The 22,503-nt window shown below is 29.1% G+C and overlaps 4 protein-coding genes across 8 annotated transcripts; 2 read left to right on the plus strand and 2 right to left on the minus strand.

The window, feature by feature from the left end:
• Positions 1-86: 86 nt before the first annotated feature.
• Positions 87-6,007, plus strand: LOC111030683 (regulator of chromosome condensation). 3 transcript variants are annotated; one of them, XM_022310337.1, is made up of 12 exons: positions 87-236; positions 2,384-2,493; positions 3,035-3,109; positions 3,168-3,304; positions 3,360-3,455; positions 3,512-3,589; positions 3,648-3,835; positions 3,901-4,092; positions 4,159-4,369; positions 4,452-4,703; positions 5,590-5,739; positions 5,817-6,007. In XM_022310337.1, exons 2-12 carry the CDS (start codon positions 2,399-2,401, stop codon positions 5,975-5,977), a joined length of 1,635 nt encoding a protein of 544 aa, XP_022166029.1. In that variant the 5' UTR covers positions 87-236; positions 2,384-2,398; the 3' UTR covers positions 5,978-6,007. The 3 variants fall into 3 exon arrangements, with proteins under 3 accessions (XP_022166029.1, XP_022166020.1, XP_022166011.1); XM_022310328.1 differs by lacking the exon at positions 87-236 and adding an exon at positions 251-395 and having other exon boundaries at positions 5,817-5,977; XM_022310319.1 differs by lacking the exon at positions 87-236 and adding an exon at positions 419-556 and having other exon boundaries at positions 5,817-5,977.
• Positions 6,008-6,302: 295 nt separating this feature from the next.
• LOC111030717 (gonadal protein gdl) lies at positions 6,303-8,446 on the minus strand. The gene is made up of 4 exons (XM_022310373.1): positions 8,300-8,446; positions 8,063-8,223; positions 7,793-7,926; positions 6,303-6,591 (listed from the first exon to the last, which is right to left on the minus strand). Exons 1-4 carry the CDS (start codon positions 8,386-8,388, stop codon positions 6,460-6,462), a joined length of 516 nt encoding a protein of 171 aa, XP_022166065.1. The 5' UTR covers positions 8,389-8,446; the 3' UTR covers positions 6,303-6,459.
• A 102-nt stretch (positions 8,447-8,548) lies between these two features.
• Positions 8,549-10,835, plus strand: LOC111030699 (G patch domain-containing protein 11). 2 transcript variants are annotated; one of them, XM_022310354.1, is made up of 4 exons: positions 8,549-8,959; positions 9,548-9,803; positions 9,872-10,110; positions 10,483-10,835. In XM_022310354.1, the coding sequence occupies exons 2-4, from the start codon at positions 9,602-9,604 to the stop codon at positions 10,720-10,722; spliced, it is 681 nt and encodes a 226-aa protein (XP_022166046.1). In that variant the 5' UTR covers positions 8,549-8,959; positions 9,548-9,601; the 3' UTR covers positions 10,723-10,835. The 2 variants fall into 2 exon arrangements, with proteins under 2 accessions (XP_022166046.1, XP_022166041.1); XM_022310349.1 differs by having other exon boundaries at positions 9,571-9,803.
• LOC111030669 (DNA mismatch repair protein Msh6) lies at positions 10,783-20,062 on the minus strand. Of its 2 annotated transcripts, none has more exons than XM_022310307.1 (22): positions 19,371-20,062; positions 18,435-18,566; positions 18,199-18,302; positions 18,028-18,123; positions 17,773-17,937; positions 17,576-17,710; positions 16,657-16,792; positions 16,450-16,589; positions 16,230-16,367; positions 15,162-15,366; positions 14,422-14,615; positions 14,005-14,117; positions 13,764-13,919; positions 13,528-13,685; positions 13,336-13,454; positions 13,011-13,166; positions 12,802-12,936; positions 12,521-12,745; positions 12,122-12,316; positions 11,581-11,758; positions 11,311-11,462; positions 10,783-11,226 (listed from the first exon to the last, which is right to left on the minus strand). In XM_022310307.1, exons 1-22 carry the CDS (start codon positions 19,630-19,632, stop codon positions 10,954-10,956), a joined length of 3,567 nt encoding a protein of 1,188 aa, XP_022165999.1. In that variant the 5' UTR covers positions 19,633-20,062; the 3' UTR covers positions 10,783-10,953. The 2 variants fall into 2 exon arrangements, with proteins under 2 accessions (XP_022165999.1, XP_022165992.1); XM_022310300.1 differs by having other exon boundaries at positions 18,435-18,569.
• Between the last annotated feature and the right edge of the window lie 2,441 nt (positions 20,063-22,503).

Below are 22,503 nucleotides of genomic sequence, written 5' to 3' on the forward strand. Positions count from 1 at the left end.
GCGGTTGCAGCTGCGTCACGGTAGCCGACGGTTTTCCGTTACGAAATCCCCACCTGAAAAATACCGGCGTCGGTTGAAGGGTGGAGGTGCAACGGGTGTTCGGCTGCCGAGATTGCGCACGAAATAAAATAATTTCTGAAATCTCAATCGCACCTCACTTTACTGTCGGCCACTGAAATTGCCTTGACAGTTAAACGGACAACGGTCCACACCACCAATCCGTGCGTCATCTTCTGGTCAGTTATTAACTAATATTATTACTATTACTGTTATTATTATTACACTTTTTTGTTTTTCGTTTTCCCGCGACGGTGACACGCGTTAACATTATAAACATTCCTCTGGTGCTCACGCGGATAATTTTCACGATTTTTGCATCAATTTTTGAACAACTCGTGAGTTGATGTAAGAAATTTAATACCTACCTACGGATCATTTCTTAGCTCCTCGCCTTCCGAGTTCTAGACTTAAATTTGTGTACGTAGATAATCATCATTAATCGATCGCGTTTTTTTTACTCCGTCGATAATTGACAGGTCTCACCGTCGGTCCATAAGTGAGTATTGTGTATAAATATTGTTCCGCTGCATTTTGGCGGTAAAACTGTGGAATGCGGCGGGAACGTGTTCATTAAGCAACGTTCGCTTTGAAATCCGAGAACTGGTGACTGACATTTTTCTAAAAATCTTATACAGAACCATAACCATAAGTATCTGAAAACAAAATCCCCTATTTTCCTTTATTCTTCAAACGCTAATCCTCCAAATTGTAGTACCTGTAAACGTAACGCACATAAACCGTAGATAATACATTTTATGTACCTATTTTAAACGTCTAGTCGCTGTTGAGTTAACGTGCTCTTGATCATTTTTATGTTCAATATTATTTAAGGACAAACTCGTTTAAACAGGGGTATCATTTTTCTTGTGATCAACCAGGTAGTCAATTGCATTTGAAGAATAAGACACTTTGAATTAATACTTGAAAAAATACCAAATATTTTTCATTCTAAAATGACCTATTTTTATTCCAACTAATAAAAAAACACTAATCGACCTAGTGAAGTAGAATGCATTTTGAAAACAAGTTTTTATTTCTCTCTGTCATATTCAAACTGTACTAACAACTTACAAATTTATACATTCGCTTATCTAAATTTAAGGATGTAGATTGTAGCTATACATTTTTCAATTTTTTTTGTCTTGACAACTAATTATGCTTTTTGATATAAATAAATGTATAACTATGATCTTACGATTTAAAGAAAATGTATTAAAACTGAAATCTTAATACTCAAGTTAAATTTATTACACAATTTTTCATATGTTAATAATTTTGAATGTTTAAAAAATGTTAAACGTAAAGCTATGTACATGCTCATTACAATATGTTGTGGCTGGGTATTGTTTGCTTATAGATGACAGTTATACGCTGTTCCTAAATACTGACTAGTGTCAATCGCCTTAGATTCAATACCTAGTACCATTTTGGTTTTCATTGTTATATGTTCTCTGTTCATAATTATTATTCTACTCATCATATCATTTAATGTAATATAATCTTGGACATCATAATCTCTGTACGTGGTTGGTACCTGCCTACTTTTTTGAAACTAAAAACATAGGTAGTACGTAACTAATTGTCATATTTATTTTATCATTAGGTTATTTTTAATTAAAAATATATATATGTGAACCTAGTAAAGAATATTCTTACACTTATATAAATAATTGTCTTAATTTTATATTTTTACCACTAATAATACTGTTGCATAGTCAGTATTTATGTATGCTACACATAGTATAAGTATTATGTATTATATTACAATTGGTGGGGATTGGATCATAAGTGAGTAGACAATTTTTTGTATAAAATAACGTGGATAATTTTGAAGTTAAATTATATAGGTAATATGCCGTGTATTTACACAATTATTTATATAAGTATTTGCTGGGTACCTACTTAAATCATAATTACTGTATTTACAAAACATTGTTACTATTTACTAATTGGTAGATAGATGTAAAAATGGTATCCATGCAAGAAGTTAGAATTGAATAAGTTTTTTTTGAAGTTTCACCTATATAGTAAATCGAAAAACATAAAATGGTTTTGTACAATGACAAATGCTCATTACATATGTGACACGTTCATGTAAAACAAGTTAATTATACTTATTTTACATTCAATTTGACCATTAAGATCCATTATTTCTTATTTAGGCATACCTAATTATAAAAATAATAATAACTTGATATGGCTTGTATCCGTAGGTTATTAGGAATTTAACTTTTAACCTTAAGACTTCATCTATAACTGAAAATAAACTATTTGTGGAATAATATATGTAAAAAGTGATTGTTGTATAATCTTTATTTTTTAGACTTTTCCTGTTAAAATGGCTGGTAAAAAAAAGGGACCAACTAAAGCAGTGGCCAAGAACACAACAAAAACTGTTACTGATGTTCCAAATAATACGACTGTAATAAAAGAGTGCGTTTATAAATTATACTTATTTTCTACTGATTATTGTACCTAGTTAATTTAATTATATCTTAAATTATAGTTTTTTTTTAAAGTATAAATGATTTTTAGTTACTTGTTAATGTTTAATTATTTTTAAATGATAGTAATTTACTGTAATGTAGGACATTTTCCCATATATGAAACAATTTTACAGATATTTCCCACTGAAATATGCCCCCTTTTTAATGTATAAGTGTATGTTTCTAAATATACCTCATTTATTATTTTTAATTTACTTTTTTGCTATACAGAAACATTTTTTCCATTTATTTTTTGTTCTTAACAATGATTATTTGAACATTTCTGTGTTATATCACATTGAGTGATAAATATTTATATATTTTCACTTTTCCCAATATCTATGTATTAGATGTTTATTGTATCGAAGTAAAATATTTTTTTTACCTAGATGATAATAAAAAATACTAGAAATAATTTGTACAATGTAACATCATTAATATTATTGTTTTCTAATTTTATTTTATAATATTTGAAATGAATTTTGTAGAGAACCAAAAGAAGTAAACGGTTTAACTGGTATAGATGAACTTGCAGAACCAGACGTTATATCAAAAACCAATGGGTGAGTAATAACTAATTAAGTCTTAATTTTTAATGTTTCTTAAAATCTTTATTTATAGTAAACAAGTTGTTAAAATAAAGAAAGGAAAAGGCCAGAAAAATAATGTTGAAGTTGAAGTTTCTGATGATAAACTGGTTACAGTAAAATCGAAACGAAATAATCAATCAAATGGAGATGAAAAGAGACAATCGACAAGTGAGTTATTTTATTAATAAACGAGTAGTATTATAATTTAATGTTTGTGTATTAGGCGCCACTCCAAAAAAAATTGTTGCAACTAATGGCAACACTCGTACTAAACGTAAACAAGAGTCTGAAAACCAGCCACAGCCTACAAGTTCAAAAGGTTAGTTCAAGTTTTTAATATTTAAAATAATTTAGTAATGTATAAATATATTTTAGGACCGAAAAGAAAATCGTTTGAAGAACCAGCAACTGAAGTTAAGAGAAAAAAGACTGAAAAATCATCAGATAAAATTGGTAAACTAAATTTGTAAATTTGGTGACTTTTATGGCTCAACTATGTATACTTTTCTAGCCATTGATAACCGAATTGAAACACCTGGTATTATGATGATCAAAGGGCGAGATATAGTGATAGCAGGATTATTTGGTTTAGGCCCTGACCGCGAACAGCTTACAAATCTTACGGAATTGAAGAATTACAAATTCAAACTTATTGCTGCTGGAAGTATGCATGTCTTAGGTGTTACTGAAGATGGAAAAGTAATTAACTATTATTTAGTACCTATCTCTGGTAATTTAATTAATTAAGTCATTGCTCATTAAAGCTCATGTCATGGGGTTGTAATGATGAAGGTGCATTGGGCCGAGATACTTCGGCTGAAGACAGTGAAACTAGACCTGGAATTGTACAGATTCCTGAAGAAGAAGGTGCAGAAATATATAGTATATCTGCCGGAGGTTCTCATTCTGCAATACTTCTTAGTAATGGCAATGTGTATAGTTGGGGAACATTTAGAGTAAGTTAAATACAATAAATTTAATTTACAACAAAATATGTATTAATTTAATACAATGGAGCATAGGATAAAAACGGTGATATGGGATTCCAACCTAACGGAGAAAAACAATTGAAGCCTAAATTAATCATGACCCAGGTAAAGAAAATTGCATCTGGTATTAATCATCTTGTCATGTTGTCTAAAAACAAAGTGTACACTATGGGATGCGGAGATGAAGGTCAACTTGGTAGAATATGTCAAAGGCATTCCAATAGAGATTCACGCGTTGGCAAAAGTGAGTATTATAAAATAAAATAAAATTTTTGAATATATTGTAAGTATCTTTTATTTATGGCTTATACATTTTTTTTTTTCAGAACTACTGTTAAATCCTCAACTGTTAAATTTACGTAAAAAAGTTGATGATATCTGGGCTAACTACGACACTACATTTTTACGTTTATCAGACTCTTCTATTTACTCTTTTGGCCTGAATGCTCATGGTCAATTAGGTGTTGAAAATGATGATAAATGTGTGTACTTTCCACAAATATCTGAATCATTAAGTCGTCTCAAAATTAAGTCTATATCAGCTGGAACACAGCATGTTACTTTACTAGATGAACAAGGTTTGTGTATTCATAAATACATTATACTAATAATAATTTATTGCTTGTTTTTAGTCTGCAACAAAACTAACTTCTACACGATATTTACTGTCAAAAATTGTTATCTTAAATTTTCAATGAAATTAGTTAGGCTTTTGTTTTGTTTATTTAACCAATGTTATCACAACACATCACATTAATATATGAAATAAAAGCTTACAAATAAATGTGTACCTAATAAAATATGTATAAGTATTGCATGCTTTTTATTTTCATCTTACCTAGTAAAATTCATTTTTTTTTTTTTGGCACGCGAGCATATTTCAAAATACTTGATTTTAAGTTTTAGCACTTGACTCAAAAAAGGTTCGCCACCCCTGTTATACATGAACAGTTTAATACGAATTTAACAATGTTAGTATAACATTGTCACAGGCCTTTTGCTAGGGACACCGAGAATAGTGCCATACATAAATTTCTCTAAATAATAAAAATATTAAAGAAACCATTTGTCTCAATCTTCAACTTTTGTTAATTAAAAAAATATAAAAATTGTCTTAGTAAAGGGCTCTTGATTAACCTTCGTAGATTATTTGACAGTTTATTTTTGAAGAGTTAAGTAGTATATAATAATATGAAATGTGTTTATTTGATCCAGTTTTTTTTTTCAAATCATTTCATACGAACAATTTGTATCGATTTCCAAGTCTCTAGAAATTGTTACTTTTAAATAAAACATTTAAAATCACTATAAAAACCAAATGCACCTTATTAAGAGGTCACTCTAATACCTGCTTTACAATATGACGATTATATTATTTAGGCGTAATTCTAGTTTGGATTTTTTTCTAAATAATTGTGGTATTGTTATATTATAAATATATTTTTGTTTGTTCTGATTATATAGGTGCTGTGTATGTATTGGGTGATTATAAGGATGGTCGTTTGGGAATGGATATAGCAGAAAACCAAAAAGTTCCCAAAGTGTTATCATCATTGCCGCAGATTAAAATCGCGACTTGTGGTTCAGATAACAGTTTTGTTGTTACTGAAAATAGTAAGAAAATTTCTTAAACTTAACTAAACAAATCATTTTATTCTCAGTGCTCATAAGTTATTATTTTTTTTTTTCAGATAAATTGATGGCTTGGGGTGTTGGTTTTGAAGAAAAGGATTATTCTGATGTTATTTATTATATACCAACCGATATCGATACAGCCAATAAAATAGAACAGAAGACAATAGTTCAGGCAACTTCTTCAGATTCAGCTGTATTTTTGCTATTACAAGATTAACATTTCAACACTCAATAATTCTTATGATAATTATTTTTTTTTATAGATAATTTGTAATTTTGTTCTCAGTAAGAAAGTTTACTTTGATATCTGTTCTTTTAATATCAATTTTTACACATTTGAAAAGTTAACTTGAACAAAAACAATTATTAATTCCTAAAGTTTTTTTTTTAACAGGATAAACATACTTTAAATAAATTTACTCAGTTTTATTTTTTTATTGCAGAACTTATTACACTTGCACGCATGTATTGTATACATGAAAAACATTTAATTTGTCTCAATCATTTGAAATATTATATTTTTACTTATTTCTTTTTAATCATTTTTTTTTTATTATTATTTATTTATTTTTAACTTAATTATTAATTTATTACAATTTTGAAATATGCATATTTAAGTGGGATTAATCAATGATTTAGGACAATATTTTTCTTTTTAGTAAAATTAAAATTTTTCCTGTGCAATATTGTTTTTATTTTTTAAACGTCAATTAGGCTCAGTCTTATGATGAAATCACATAAACGTATCTGTACTTGAATACGACCAGCATCATCTGTGACATCAAATCCTGGTACACCAGCCATGTGCAATGTATTCTGTTGCTCTCGTCGCTGCAAATAAAATAATATTTCAGTTAGACAAATACAATATAATTACAATTTCAATTTCATAATTTTCTATGAGAAACTATATACAATCAACTCGCGATATAACGAATTTCAAGGGACCGAGAAAAAAATTCGTTATATCGAAAGTTCTTAACATCGAAATTTGTTATATCAAGAGAATAGACCAATTGAATTCGTTATACCGTGATTTAAAGAGATTGTATATATTTATTTAATAATTTTATTATTCGTATACATATGTATAAAATATATGAGTCATAAAGGTATGTATTTATTCGACATAAGACTTATCTTAATTGCGATACTGTACTTGAGTGTCCTATAGCATGATAATCATCAGAAAAACTTCGTAATCTATTATGTGGTAATAGCAACATACTTATTTTTATATATTTTTTATAGAGTTATACACTAGAGACATGTATATTATCTTAATTAAAATTAAAAATTCGTAATAGAAAGCTCCAAATTTATAAAAATTCATTACATCTCGAGAGTTTTTATCAAAAACGCTTCGTTACATCGAGGAGACTAAAATACATTACATTTGTTCGTTATACTGCGATATTTTCAAGGGACCGGTTATATCGAATTTCGTTAAATCGAGAGTTGACTGCAATAGTTTTACTGAAAATAGGTAAGTGCCAATAGTTCTATCCTATCCATTGTATGTTGTGTCATTGAGAGGTAGCAATCACTACCCCACCAACTTTATTGGGTTACAAACGAATAGCATTGGTATGCTATGAGTAATTTGTAATGCAATATTTTATATAAAAAACTTTTTTCTATAAAATTTGGTTAATTTATTCAACCTTAGTTAATACTTTTAATACATATGTATTAAACTAAATGACAATTGATTAAGAGATGATTTTATTAAATGATGATGAAGGTGGATATAATTAAGTGTCTTAAAAATTTCTTTTAAAATTAAGTTGTTAGATTTATTATAAGATTTTACCTAATTATGATGAATGAAACTTATTGATCCACCGACTGTTCCTAGACCTCATTAAGCCCCACATGCAATTTAACTAAAAATATTAATCTAGATTGCTACTTCATGATTATACACGGAACAAAGCCCCAGGTATTGTTCTTATGGGCTGCTGTTTACCATAACAAGGTTGTTTAATGAGGTCCGGTTAAATACAGAAATCCAAGTATTTGATTACATTACCTTTTCGTCAAGTTCAGTCACTATCCTCTTATCGAATTCTCTCAAGTTTCTTCTGTGCTCTGCTTGCAATTTTAGTCTCATTTCGGTCTTGCCTGGCTGGACTATATCCGACTTCAGTAGTTTTTGTATGACGACTTAAACAGAACTGTTGCTCAATACCTCAATACACATTGCTTTTATAAAATATCACTAAAAATTATGTAGGTAGTTGGCCGCAACCCATTACCAGGATGTACACATTTTATAACTCTGACGCGATCACATACTCACCGGAATGTTTATTGATCATTTCTAATCGTTTTTGAAACATTTGTTTCTCTGTAACATGCTGAATATCTGTCAGTTCCTTGACGATTGAATACAGCGTTTTGTCCAACAGACATTCAGTAAGTTCGCACAGAAGTTCATTGGGTATGCGCTGCTGGTACTTTCTGGAACGAGAATGTCAATTTGGTGATGACTGATAAAAATCACCAAGCCACTGAGTCTCGATCGCCATTGATTTACCTGGGTAACTCTTGGACCATTTTCTGTAACTGTTCGTTGAGGAAATAGAGTCTGGACTGAGTCTCATTCTGGTTATCCGAAGTTGTCATGGTGAACACAGGCCGAGTTTCATTCAAAACGGTTGGAAAAAAAAAGCTCCAATTCGAATTCTACCCAAAGATCAAATATGTGCAATGATAATATAGTATTTATTATTTTGATAAGCAATCATAATCTTAGTTGTTATCAATGCATATTGTTGACAAGTGATAAAAGCGTGAGAAATGAAAATTACTTTTTGAATCGAAAAAACTTTTCTTACTTCTTATTAGTTAGTTGTTAAGTGCTTACTACTACTTTATGGTTCGTGAATGGTAATATTAAATAATAGGTTGATGTAGCCACAGTCTAGCGAGCCATCGTTGTATCCCTCGTACTTATTTTCGATCGAGAAGAAAGTATTATTATATTAAATTATATTACCTTCACTTGTAATTTTTACCAGCCGGGATCCGGAATGCAATTGGGACGATTTCATTTATGTTTAGTAATTGACCGGAAGTAATACTGTTGGAGACTCTAACTGTAAACTGCGATCACTGACATCCAAACTCCAGTTGATATGGCCGCAACGGACGATGAAGAAGACGACTACATGTCCGATGCTTTCCTCAACATTGAGTGGGTACCCATCGCTAGGTTCACAATGTGCTCTGATATTTTATACATTATAATATATTATAATGAGAAAGGAATATACAATTACATATTAACACCTGTTAAAGGTTTTGATTCATTTTGAAAATGTAATGCTACTATTTTAATAACTCAATTCAATCTATTAACACTATGAAACCTATAACTTGAATTTACAAATTATCCTGAATAACTTAGTTTTCGCTTGAGTAGATATGATATATGTTCAACTACATTTCAAGAATTAAAAATATGTATGAACATTTGCATAATTGTTATGAAAATGAGTAAATTACCACCCGGGGTACTCCGAGAGGTGGACACTACATGTATACAATTGACCCCAAATCATGCAATATTTCAGACCTACTAACTACAGTTAGCATCTCCACATCATTCTATATTATAATCTAAATTTAATATTCGTTTGCAGAATAATTAATAATTTTAATAAAAACAACACTTGAAAATATTTCCAAATTAACACTACCCATCCATAATTGACAATATATGTTACACCAGCATTTCATAAGAGCAAGTCTTTGTGTTTGTATAATTGTACTGTCATTACAGTCACCCTTGTATGGATCTGTTAGGACTGTTAAAGATGTTCGACCCGGCCTGCTGATGACGCACGAACAGCAAAGACTTCACAATCAGATGAAAAAGAGAAAGGAATGCCAATTGATAAACAAGGCTACTGGTGCAAAGGCGATGGAAGAGCAGCAACGCCAGGAAGGACTGGAAAAGGCCATTGACAACACCAACAAAGGTTTTACTTTATTACAAAAAATGGGTTACAAGCCCGGATCAGGAATTGGAAAAAACAGTTAGTATTTCTGCTGGGATTGTGTAAAACCTTTGCTTTACTGAGTTACTATTGTTGTGTTCTGGTAGATTCTGGAAGAGTGGAACCAATTGGCATTGTGTTGAAAACCGACCGCAAAGGTTTGGGTCGAGAAGCAGCATTAAGAGACATCAGAGAAATGAAAAAGTCAATGATACAAAGTAGACGGTCGACCGGACCCAGTGTGTGCGAGTATAGAGAGAGACGGGCTCAGGAAGCTGCTGAAAAATTAGACCGCTTGGACTTATTTAGATGCCAGCGAGTATGCCGCCAAATGGATTTAGAACAGGTATCACATTTTATAACAGCCTTAATTGTTGATCTTATATATTTCAAAAATTTCTTCTCAGATTGGGAAAAAATGAATACAACTTAGATTTTACTATTTTAGAGATTGTCTGTTCCAAATAAATTAAAGACAATTTATATTTAAAAGCTTGACATTCATTTCAAGTTCAAAAAGGCATCCATATGCCAGTTTTTTAAAAGACTGACAGCGTTGCTATTAGTTACAATTTTTAAATTTAATTATACATAACTTTTTATTCAGACAATTCCGAAATTTGTTAAAGATATATGTTTTTATAGTTTAACTTAATTTTATACTTTAATTAGCAAAATCTTAAATAGTAATTTTTAAATATTTGCAATGTTTTTTAAGGATATACAAGAACCATCTGAAAAGTTCTTTTGGCCCGAGGAGGCTCCTGAAGTTGATGCAGATAAACCAGAAGAAGAAAAAGAAGAAGAAATTAATATTATATCATTAAGTGAACAATTGGAAATTTTAAAATTTTATTTGAGGCGCACTTATAACTATTGTGTTTATTGTGGAACAGTATATGAAGACGAGAGTGATTTGATGGAAGAATGTCCTGGTCCCAATCGACAAGATCACTAAAATAAAATACAGTAGATAAATTATGATACACAATGAAAATATGGGAACAAAGTCTTATAATTTATTGAATAATTTGTACTTTTTTTGTAATAAAAAAAAACATTTACTGTTTAGCATTGTATAATAAGTGTAATTCGACAAAAAAAAATGAATACCTAAATAAAAAAAATAATGAATAATAACAATGAGGTCTGAAAATACTGATAATGTATAAGGAACTTAATACATAAATTATAGAGTTAAAATAGCTGTCTTCACAACAGATTTATCATTAGAGGAAAACAATGTTTTGAATAGTATTCGGCGCTTAGCAGCAGTTTCAAATTCTTTAGATCTACGTAAACCAATTTTTATGATGTCAGCTGGCATGCCAGCCAAACGAGCAGCGTTAAAACCATATGATTTAGGACAAGCTCCATTTACAAACTTATACAAGAAAGTAATTGTTTCTTGAGTTTGTTCTGCATCCATTTCATTTGTTTCATCGTTTTCTACCATGCATGCCTGAAACAAAAAAATAAAAAGATAAACTATATATGTGTTAAAAACCCATCTATAAATGATAAATATATTAATGTGAATTTATACCATGTGACCTAGTGCAACTAATGGGTTGGTCTTGAAATCTTCAACCAACGAGTGATAATGGGTAGAGAATAGGGTACGGCATTGTTTTTGTACCAGTTCTGTAACAACAGCTGAGGCAATTGCTGTTCCATCATATGTTGAAGTTCCTCTGCCTAAATATTAAAAATTATTTATAATAATAAGATAATAAAAAGTAAAGTTAAGTGTTATGAAACTATTTTTAGTTTAAGTTATTTAATCATAATTTTTTAAAATAAATAAATAACTAACCAAGTTCATCAACTAAGACTAATGAAAACCGGCTGGCATGATGAAGTATAGCTGATGTCTCACACAATTCAACAAAGAATGTTGACTCTCCTGCAATTATATTGTCGTTGGCTCCAATCCTCGTGAATATCCTGTCAATTGGATTGAGAAGAAGGCTTTTTGCAGGAACACGACAACCCTAAATAACAAGTTGACTTTTGTTATTTTAGCACAAACAAATTCAGCAATTTTTTGTCCAATTATCAATGTATATTATTAAATTAGACATCAATTAGAAATATAAGTTAAACATTTAATATTTGTTTCGGATTAATTTGCTAACATATTTTAAAAACTGTTAGTTGAAAACAGTTATTACTTAAACTGTTATTAAGTTTAAGCTGAAACTTATTGCAACTACTTACATTACTTATCACACATTATTGATTACTGAAATTAATATTTTTAATATGAAATTCAATTTTACCAATTTTAGTTTTGAAATTCTTAAGCTAATAAACATTGAGGAATGAACCATGGTTCAGCCACAAGCGTTTCTTACCATATGTGCCATAACAGAGATGATGCCAAGTTGTCTCATCAATGTAGACTTGCCTCCCATATTAGGACCTGTCACTAATATCAAACTAGAATTCCACGTTCCATCTTCTTCCTTTCCAATAACTGTATCGTTTGGAATGAAACTCTCTCCACCAGAACCGCATGGATAACGCCCCTCAAGGAGTTCAACAAATGGCTAAATATCAAATAAACAGCAGCCCCACAATCTCAATGTTAAAATTGTATGTAACAACTATTTTATATATTTAATTTATACAGTTGAGTAGCGATAACTAGTTATTAAATAATGGAAAGGAAGTAAAATATTGTTACTAAAATGTTTTAAAATTAAGTAATATTAAATATAGACTCAACTACATTACCAAACTATATGACTGACCTTTTTACCAACAATAGCTGGAATAAATCTAGGAATACACATAACTTCTTCTTCACACCGGCAGTATTCTGCTAACGACATAAATACATCCAGAGTAGCCAAACATTGGATGGCATTGTTCCATTCCTCAAACTTGTCACAGAACCGCGAAAACACTCTTTCCCTGAGATTTTTCAATACATCTATTTTTTCTTGTTCATAACTCATCATTTTCTCCAAAAGTTCCTAAACAGCAAATAACATTAAAACCCACGAACAAAAATTAATTAAAATTTACCAACTTTTGTACGATCTGTAGTGAATCTTTTGAATCCTTTTCTTTGGTTTTGAAGTACATATCCATCTCCAGCTTTCCTTGATGCAGCGTCAGGTACTTCTAACTGATATCGTTTTTTATCAGATCCAAAATAATTTACCTTAAAAAATTTAGAGGTAAAGTTTTTGAAAAACACTTGAAATTAGATTTAAAACAAAGTTACAAATTACTTACAGTACATCCAAAGTGTTTACATTGTTCTTTTAAATAAGATTTTAACTCAACATCAACTTCTTTTATACTTTCCAACACTCTGTCATACTCATCATCCATCCCAGGTTCAGGAAAGATACGACCATGTTTCATAGCTTCGTCATGATCAAAAGAATTCTATAAAAAATGTAGAACTATTATAATTTCACAAACAATAAATAAAATCATTCCTTGAGTAGGTAATAATTAGAAACTTATATAATAATATTGAATGAACATTTTTTCTTTTAAAAATAAAGTAAATAGTTATAAACTAATAATTATTAAATTGAATTCTTCTAGTTACCTCAAAATTATCAAGAAGTTCGGTTAAATGAGGAAATACTCCAGGGGTAGAGCTGTTAGGGTAATTACAAATAGTAGCCAATAAATTAGATTCTGAACTCTCTTTTTTGATATCAGCTCCTACAAATATAAATATTTCATCAACAAATTATTAAGTAGGTATAAATTGAACAATTTTGTTAGTTAAAATTACTTTGAAATTTTTCCATAATATTAACGCTTGTTCTGAAACCTTTAAATATCGATATGAAATCCATTATTTTCCTTCTTGAATAAGTCTTTTCTTCAAAGTATATTGCTCTAGTTTCTGCATGGTCTGATTCAACTCCATTACTACTTTGAGAATAAATCCTGAAGATAATAATAAATTAGTCTTACATAGTAAAACTATCCCATAAAATATGTGTTCATATAGATGTTTATATTTACCTGGAAAACAAACGTTCTAAATCTGGTAAACTGGCCAGTTCTGATCGTATTTCATGCATTAAATCAGGAATAACAATTAAAGAAGAAATTGCATTTTGTCTAGCTACAATACTGGATATTGTTGTCAATGGATTACACAACCACTGATGTAGTAATCTAAACAATATGATTGCATGGTATTAATTATAATTCTCTACCAGGGTAAAATTTCATATTTTTATGTAAAAATTAATACACATACCGTTTGCCAAATGGTGTAGAGCAATGATTCAACTTGTTAAGTAATGTTCCTGCATTTGAACCCACTGAGTTTTCTAATATATGCAGGTTTTTAAGTGTTATAGCATCAAGGATCTAAAAACAAAACAAAACAATCAAAATCCATATTTTATAAATAATAATTATTAGGTACATTTTCTTGCTTCAAAATTAAAAATAAGTATTTAATTATTATTATCGAAACAAAACATTGGGAAAAATAAAATATATGTACTTGGTTATTAAGCCAAAAAAAAATTCTAAAATTTAATTTGAAATAAATTATATAATTGTAATAGTTCAAGATGAACACAAAATAATATGACTGTTAATCATCTATACATACATATCTTATTATTATATAATAAAGTACGTGAAAAGTTTTATTAAATTCAATTACCATATGTTTACTGTTAATATTATCTTGATTTAATAACTTAACAGATTCATCATCAACTGGTTTATAAATATCAAATCTTCCTCTAGACAAAAGTTGGAAGTCCATTTTACATCGCTGTAAATACCATATAATAGCACCCAGACTTCGAATACCAAGCTCACATTCATCATTAGCATTCAATTGTAAGTCAGAGTCTGGAATAAATTAAAACAATTATAAAATTGCTATAATGCTAAGCTATGCAAGCTTACATGCAAACATGCTGCATAATACATGCAGTATTATCTCCGTATTAATGAGCGTACAACATATCAAATTTGAATTCAGCAGTTCTAATTTTACATAGTAAGCTTTTACCAGAATGAATTTACATATTATCAACTTTAAAGGTAAAATCATTATCTGTATTTTATCCGGAGTTATTTTAATCCTTAGAAAGTTAAAAGAATTTTTAAATAGTAATATTTTATGTACTTATAACTTGCCTAAAAATGTAAATATATAGTAAAAACCTATGAGATAACATAGATGTTGTTACATTTAAATTATAAAATTATTCAATTAACTCTATTATAAAAGCATAATACACAAAATTAGAACTTAAGGATTCAAATTTGCTATGTTGTATATTTTCAAGACCGAGATAACATATGAAAGTGTGGCGTAAGCTAAATAAAATGGTATGCCATTAATCATTATAATTAATAAAAATAATATAAAATATTTTAAATAATATTTACCACTGCCCAAAAATGTTTTTAATTTTTCCGGATATACCACATTATTCTCGTGCTTAAAGTAGTCTCCTTCTGCTAAAGTAATCAAGGTTTTTGATGATGGCCAAAATTCGATGTCAGGGATTAGAGCATCTTTAACAGCACTAGAGAGCATAGTGTCAATGACTTTTTTAGTACGCATTGTCAATTTATTACGTTCAAATAAAATCTAAAATAAAATATATATAGATATAGCCAATGTAAGTAAACAAGTATAATGTACCTATATATTGGTTGTTAATTGGCAATTGATTGTAGATATATTGTTATTTCTTTTGTTTACAGAATTAATGCTTATCCACAACAAAACTCAAATTTACATTATATTTAGTACCTATATAATATTTCAATCGATGAATTATTTCAAATTATGCAATGTAAATAACTTAGTTAAGTCATATTTTCTTATTTTTCATCTTCCTTTTAGTATAAATTAATTTTCAATAGTATTTAAATGTTTTATGTAAATTTGACCTAAATAAATTGTTACATGGTTTCTAGTCGTTAAAAAGAATTTGTAATATATCTATATATATTTTAACTTTTTCACTGCTACTCTACTTATGCTCAACAGCTCGTGTATGTTGCATACAATTTTAATTATAATATATAAATTATATATATATTAAAATAAAAGAACACAAGGGTACATTTGGAACAGTGAATAGTATAAATGTTTTATAATTAGTATTTCTGGAGTAGTGAAAGAATTAATATGTTTTTACATTTTTGAAAGACAAAAAACAGTTTTAAGTATTTAACAGCAGTGGACCAACATTTTGAGGGGCAACTGCATACCACTCCACTTTGCCTATCTGAACCCTAAATAATTATAAGTTATAACTGTTTGTTATCATTCAAAAGGGTAAAAAAACCTTTTAAAACAGTGAAACTTGAAACCATGTAAAAATATTTTCAAATGAGGAATGTCTTATGCTAAATGAATCACCTGGTATACAACTATTTAATTAACATAAATATTAAATACTAATAAATATAGTATATAATATTATCATTCAATAAGCGATTTACTTGTACTGGTGGGTAATGAGCACACAAGGTTCGTAAGCGTGAGGAATGACAGTCATCTTCGAATTGCCCAAGATGGAAGAGACCAATTGATGTATCAATGAAGCACACACCATACAAAGAAGTTGAACTATTAATTTCCTAAACAATAATTAAGCATAGTACAAATAATGAGTTAAGATCGTGTATAAGTATCACAATAAGTTTGAATATAAATAAATACTTTTTCAGAAATAGCTATCAAAAATGAATTTTCAGCATCATTTGTTTCACCATCAATAATACCAAAAGTCCGAGTACCTTTTGTTGTAATACGACATATTTCACGTCGAACTACTTTATCAAATTTAGTAGTCTTTTTTACTAAAAATAACATTGATTAATAAAAAATATTATAAATTAGTAATTATTAAACAATGTATTAACTTACAACTTTTACACCTTTCCGTCATCATATCTGGTGTTTCAGTTTGTTCTATGCGAGCTACAGTATAACCTTTTTCTATTAAAATGGCTGAGAAACGACCATAGGCAGTTTCTGGAAATCCCACATGAGCAAAGTCTCCCTAAATGCAATAATATATGACATGAAGTTTAAAAAGTTTAAAAATCTTTCATATTTTTATTTGAAAATAATATGTGATAATATTCTAATTTCAGCGTAATATCTATTCCAAGGGTGATATCGAAGAACTTTTTTTATAAATTACATATTATTGAGTTGTAAACAGTAAATAATGTAACAACCTCTAAAGAGAATATCACAGTACATCACACATTTACACTCACATGACGTGTTGTCCCAGTTTACAAAAATACAACATATCAAATTTGCATTCAGCACTTCAGCAGAATTAATTTTGAGCAGTCAGCTATAATAAAAGAGTGAAGGAACATAATATTATCAAACTTATGGTACACTTAGAAAACATAAGGTCTGTGCTTCTAAGTCTATTTTTTAAAATATTTCAATTGTTGAGAAGTTATAAGTATGTAAAATATTGCAGTTCAAAAATGTACATACTCACTTAAAAATTAAAATATCATTAACACAGATAATATAATTTTTTAATCTTATAATTTTATAAAAGGTCAATTCACTCATATTAAAGCCAACTTCACAGGTTCTGATGAACGAAGATTTTCCATATTGTATGGACTGAGACATCCTCTTAAGCAATATATCTTAGAAATTTGTATTTAATAATTATAATATTTCAACAAAAACTGTCATGACTGATAATAAATCTTAAAAATATCCTCTATCCTGCCATTCTGAGGCTGCACAGTTTCACCTGGCTTATTTGAAATTGAGTATACAAATTAACTGTGTATCTCTGTATAAATACCTTCATGTATAAAAGATTAAGTTCCTTAGCAGCTGTAACAGCATCCATATGATACATCTCATAAAATTTTCCAACTTTAAAAAATAATATACAGTCGAAATGTTGCGCTTTTAACTCCCACCACTGGCGAACTCCCTAACAAAAATACATAGTAATGTAATGGTTATTCCATAATACATTTTTAAAAATGTATTTACCGGAGTTAATGTCAATTTAAAATCTTCTGGTACATACAATGATCGAGGATTATAGTTAGGATCACATGGTGATTTCTTATTAGCATCTTTGATTTTTTCTGGTTTTAAAAATTCAAGTTTTAAATGAGGCCAATTGTCGTGATCAACTCCATTACCTTTGGTTGACTGTTAACAGTATACATTTTAAATTATTTGTATTATTAGATTGAAATTTAATTATTTAGCAAAAAAAAAATTCATCATAATAAGTCTTACTTCTTTAATAGATTTGTCTACAGCAGGAGTATATGATTTATTTAATTTAGAATATTTTGATTTTCCAACAGATTTTGTATTTTTCCCACTTTTTATCTATATTTACATAGTTAAGAATATTTATTAATTAGCATTACATAGTGATCATAATTTAAAAATATTATAATATACTTTAACAGAGGATACTTCTCCATCAGATTCATCATCAATAAATGAATCATTGTCAGATGGTACAGGACTTTCTTCAGATTCAGATTCTGATAGAACTTTCTTATCTAAAAACAATTTTAACAACACAGTAAGTATAAATCATTAATGCAGTTATGAAATACTAATGGAAAGTAACATACAAAACTTTAATTAAATCTGAGAACTTTGATCGATAATTATTTATTTAAAACAAATACCTGGCACATATTCATCTCCTGAATCTTCTTCATCACCGCTCAAATCTTCATACGCAAGCCTACGACGCTTTCTCTTAGGCAACTCTTCATTTTCTTCATTTTCTTCATTTTCTTCATTTTCTTTTATAGATTCTTCTAATAACAATAAATAAATAAACATCATGAAATTGTTCAATATTTTTTAAGTAAATATTTTGGTTGGTAAGATACAGCTTTAGTTAGCAACTATTTTGTTACTACGGTTAAACGTTCAGTCCCCTATGATAAATGAGATGACAAACTGTACAATTATTGAGTCTTATCAGTTTAGGTAAATAGGAATATTTATTTCTAATAATTCCTCAACATAAACTAAGTTCTACCCGGTTCTACCTAATCCAATCTAACTAGTCCAATTACATACATTTTATGCATAAGTAGTCAAAACATTTACAGCATATCATATTTGAGTACTTATCGTTGTCATGACACTGAGAAAATTGGAGAGTTTTAAAAAAAATTCTTGAACATTGAAAAATTAAAATACCAATGTACTATTTGCACTTACTAATGAAATAATATTTTTAGGAGACAATAACAAAAACCTAATAGTTTAATAGTAACGGTGAACAAATTGTAGTTTAATAACAAACAAGATAAATGAACATTTAATTATCATTAAGGGTATTTTGGCTGTCTTGTAAAAAGTACTTTATAAAAGTATTCAATTACAGACACACACACTTATTTTAAAAAGTATCTGAATACTCTTACTGAAGTCCTTTACAAGACTGGTTTTAATGTTATTGTATCAGTAAAACAGCTAAGACTTTAGTATCCAATCCAATACATAAAAACATATTTGTGTTTTTGAAATCAGAACCATTCCAATAGAAAAATCAACAATAAGTTTATACCTACTTATTATATATTAATACATATTTTATAAGTTATTACCAAGTGGTCTCGGTTTTCTCTTCTCAGTAGTTTTCTTCTCACTACCATTGTTACTGGTGGTTTTTTTTCCTGAACTTCCATTCACTCCAGACTTCGGTGTCCTCTTAGGAGTGATAGAACTGCCCTTATTCGTATTAGAAAACTGCCGTTTTGACGGAGTCTTCGATGGCACTACACCATCGGGCTTGGGCGATCCGTTCGTTTTAGGAGCCCCGGAGCTGGGTGACCGGGTAAAATAATTGAACAACGTGTTTTTGGACATATTGATGTTTCACCAAATTCATAAATATGAAATATAAGATGATGCTAAAGAAATTCACTTTCGGTGAGTAAGTGACTGTGGTATAATTCAATTTATGGAAAACTGGATTAAAAAAAAGTTTACACGACACATTTAAATACGATTACCTATACAATCGCAGAAAAGCGATGAGTGTGGACGAAAAAAGACTGGTACGAAAAACGAATTTCACGAATACTGTTCATCAGCTATCTATAACCTGAGACATTTGCCATGTGCGCACAAACTACAGAATACAAATGTACCTTGTGTCGTAGAACAGCCAAGTTCTCCAAAGTCAATAGTGATTAGGAACCTACAGGGGCACAGGGACATAGGCTATAACCTTAAACCCAATACAATAGTAAATAATAATAATCGTCGTGCAATATTGAGCGAACAACACATTTTGGCGGCAATCGGTAATCGGTTATCAGCCGGGTTGAAGATAATATACCGTTGTAATAACTGCAACCGTGGTTATCGTTATTGTACCTGAACAAAAATGGATCACTATTTCTCAAAAAAATGTTCTAACTTTCCAAGTCAACATATTATTTTAATCACGATTTAAGACATACAGGACAGGTTGCCCATCGACCTATGCCGAAATGATTAAAGTTTGAAGTTGAGATTGACTCATAGCTGTGAAAAAAGACGCTAGCTCTCTCTACTATCACAATTTAAATCACGAACTAATTATTACACTTAATTAATTTGAATTTATGTCATAGATCCTATCCACGATTTAAGATAATATATATAAACACTTTAAGTACTTTAGATACTTATTAGTTACCTATTACTTAGCCGCATGCCCGCATACAACACTGTTATTTTGTATAACGTATGGTATTATTTCCACTACACTTGAGATTTGAGACTTCATACTTTCGTAGGATATCCTTAGGTTAGGTAAGACTATATAAAAATATTTATTCAAATTTAAAAAATATAATAAAATTAAGTGTTGCATTCCTTATTGTAAAACACTATATAAAAGTAGTACTTTTGGTACACCCAAAGCATCATTAGATTTGTGGGAAAATGCACTAGGTATGAAATTAAATGAACATTTTCACATTTGTCAAGAGCATTTCAAGAAAGAGGATGTTATTAGGACATGGATATCTGGTACTAAGTATATTTAGTAGAATATCTTTTGGAAGAATCTGGTTTCTCGTACTCGTATGTGTTAACTGCTAAGTTTAATTAGGACTTATAAATATATTGGTTGTATTATAGCTTGATTATTATAATAAAATAATAAAATCTATAAAACTTACATTATAATATTAAATTACTGTTAAACTGCTTGTACAGATTGAAAGCAAACTTCAATAAAATGTTTGGAAAATAATATAAAATTTTTAAATTAAATTAGCAAAAAAAATTACAAAATTTAAAATTCAGCAAGGCAGCCGGCAGCGACACGGTATAATTTACTTTTCTCTCACAGAGAGTGCTTGGCGCTTGCTGTAATTTCCAGCACCATGAAGAACTCAACTTGGTACTCACCTCATCATATGCCGATGGGCAACCTGTATATCTTAAATCGTGATATTAATTTCCAAATTTTACCTTTGTTTTTATTTACATTTGTTTCGAATTTTCAATGCATATTTGTCGAAAGAAATTTGTTTTGATTTACATTTTTTCCATAAAATATTGTTTCAGATTACATTTTTTCACAAAGTATAAGTTCCTTTGTTCCAAATATTTTGATGAACGTTTTTACCATAATTAAAATAGGATAACATAGGTTAACATAGGATTTATCATACACAACATTTTGAATAATATTATTCATTTCCACCATAGAATGATTCTCACCTACGACTGGGCACAGGTTTATAAAACAACTCAAACAATTATTTTATTTTATGATATTACATTAAAAATAAATTAAAAATGGAAAAAATAGCAATTTGTCGTTATATTACTGATTTTTATTAAGATAAATTTAACTAAGAATGATTTTACATATAAATATTTACATTCGAATTGCGTGAATGTGTAATTTGTGAAATAAAATGTGTGCAGGTGAAGGTATACAAATTAAGTGTTTTTATAAGAACGATTATTTTTACCTTATTCCAAATAAAAGAATAATGAAATGGGTTAATATTATACTTAAAAATTATAATAATTACTAGGGCAGAGGACTTGTAGCTTTTGCATATTTTGTTTTACACAATCACGAAAATAGCAGAGTAAGAAACAAATAGGTACGTTTTATTTTGAGACAAAGCTAGTTAAATAATTTTATTCTGCATATAAATGCATATTTTGGTTTTAGTGCATATTTCTTTAATTCTATACTTTGATACATATAATAATTAATCAGGTAATAAGTTTGTGAATAGTCTGGTAATAGTACAAGTGTACAACCAAACCATACAAAAATAAGTAATTTATAAATGCTGACAATTACAATCCATAATTTATATGTTATCATATTATTTTTGTTGGAATTAAATTTATTTTTAATTTTTATCATAAAATAATGTACGGGTTTCCTAAAAGCACACGAGGTTGGTCGGATAGATTCATTTTCCGTTTATTTTATTTATAGATAGCTGATAATTATCATGAAACAAAATATGACCCATACGATATTGAATATCAAAATGAGTAAGTTATAAGTATAACTTACTATGAGTGTTACAACTTATTATAGACCATAATATATAACCATGTCGTAGAATCGTGAAAAAAATCAAAATTATTAATTTTGTTTCATAATTTCAGCATACGGTTATAACCGGAAGTCTCCACTACCTAATAATAATATGTAGCACACCAGATTTCTTAAATCCATGTCCATCATCTTAGGAGTTAGGACAGCCACCA

This window comes from Myzus persicae, unplaced genomic scaffold, assembly GCF_001856785.1.
Source record: "Myzus persicae strain clone G006 unplaced genomic scaffold, MPER_G0061.0, whole genome shotgun sequence".
Classification (NCBI taxonomy): Eukaryota; Metazoa; Arthropoda; class Insecta; order Hemiptera; family Aphididae; genus Myzus; species Myzus persicae.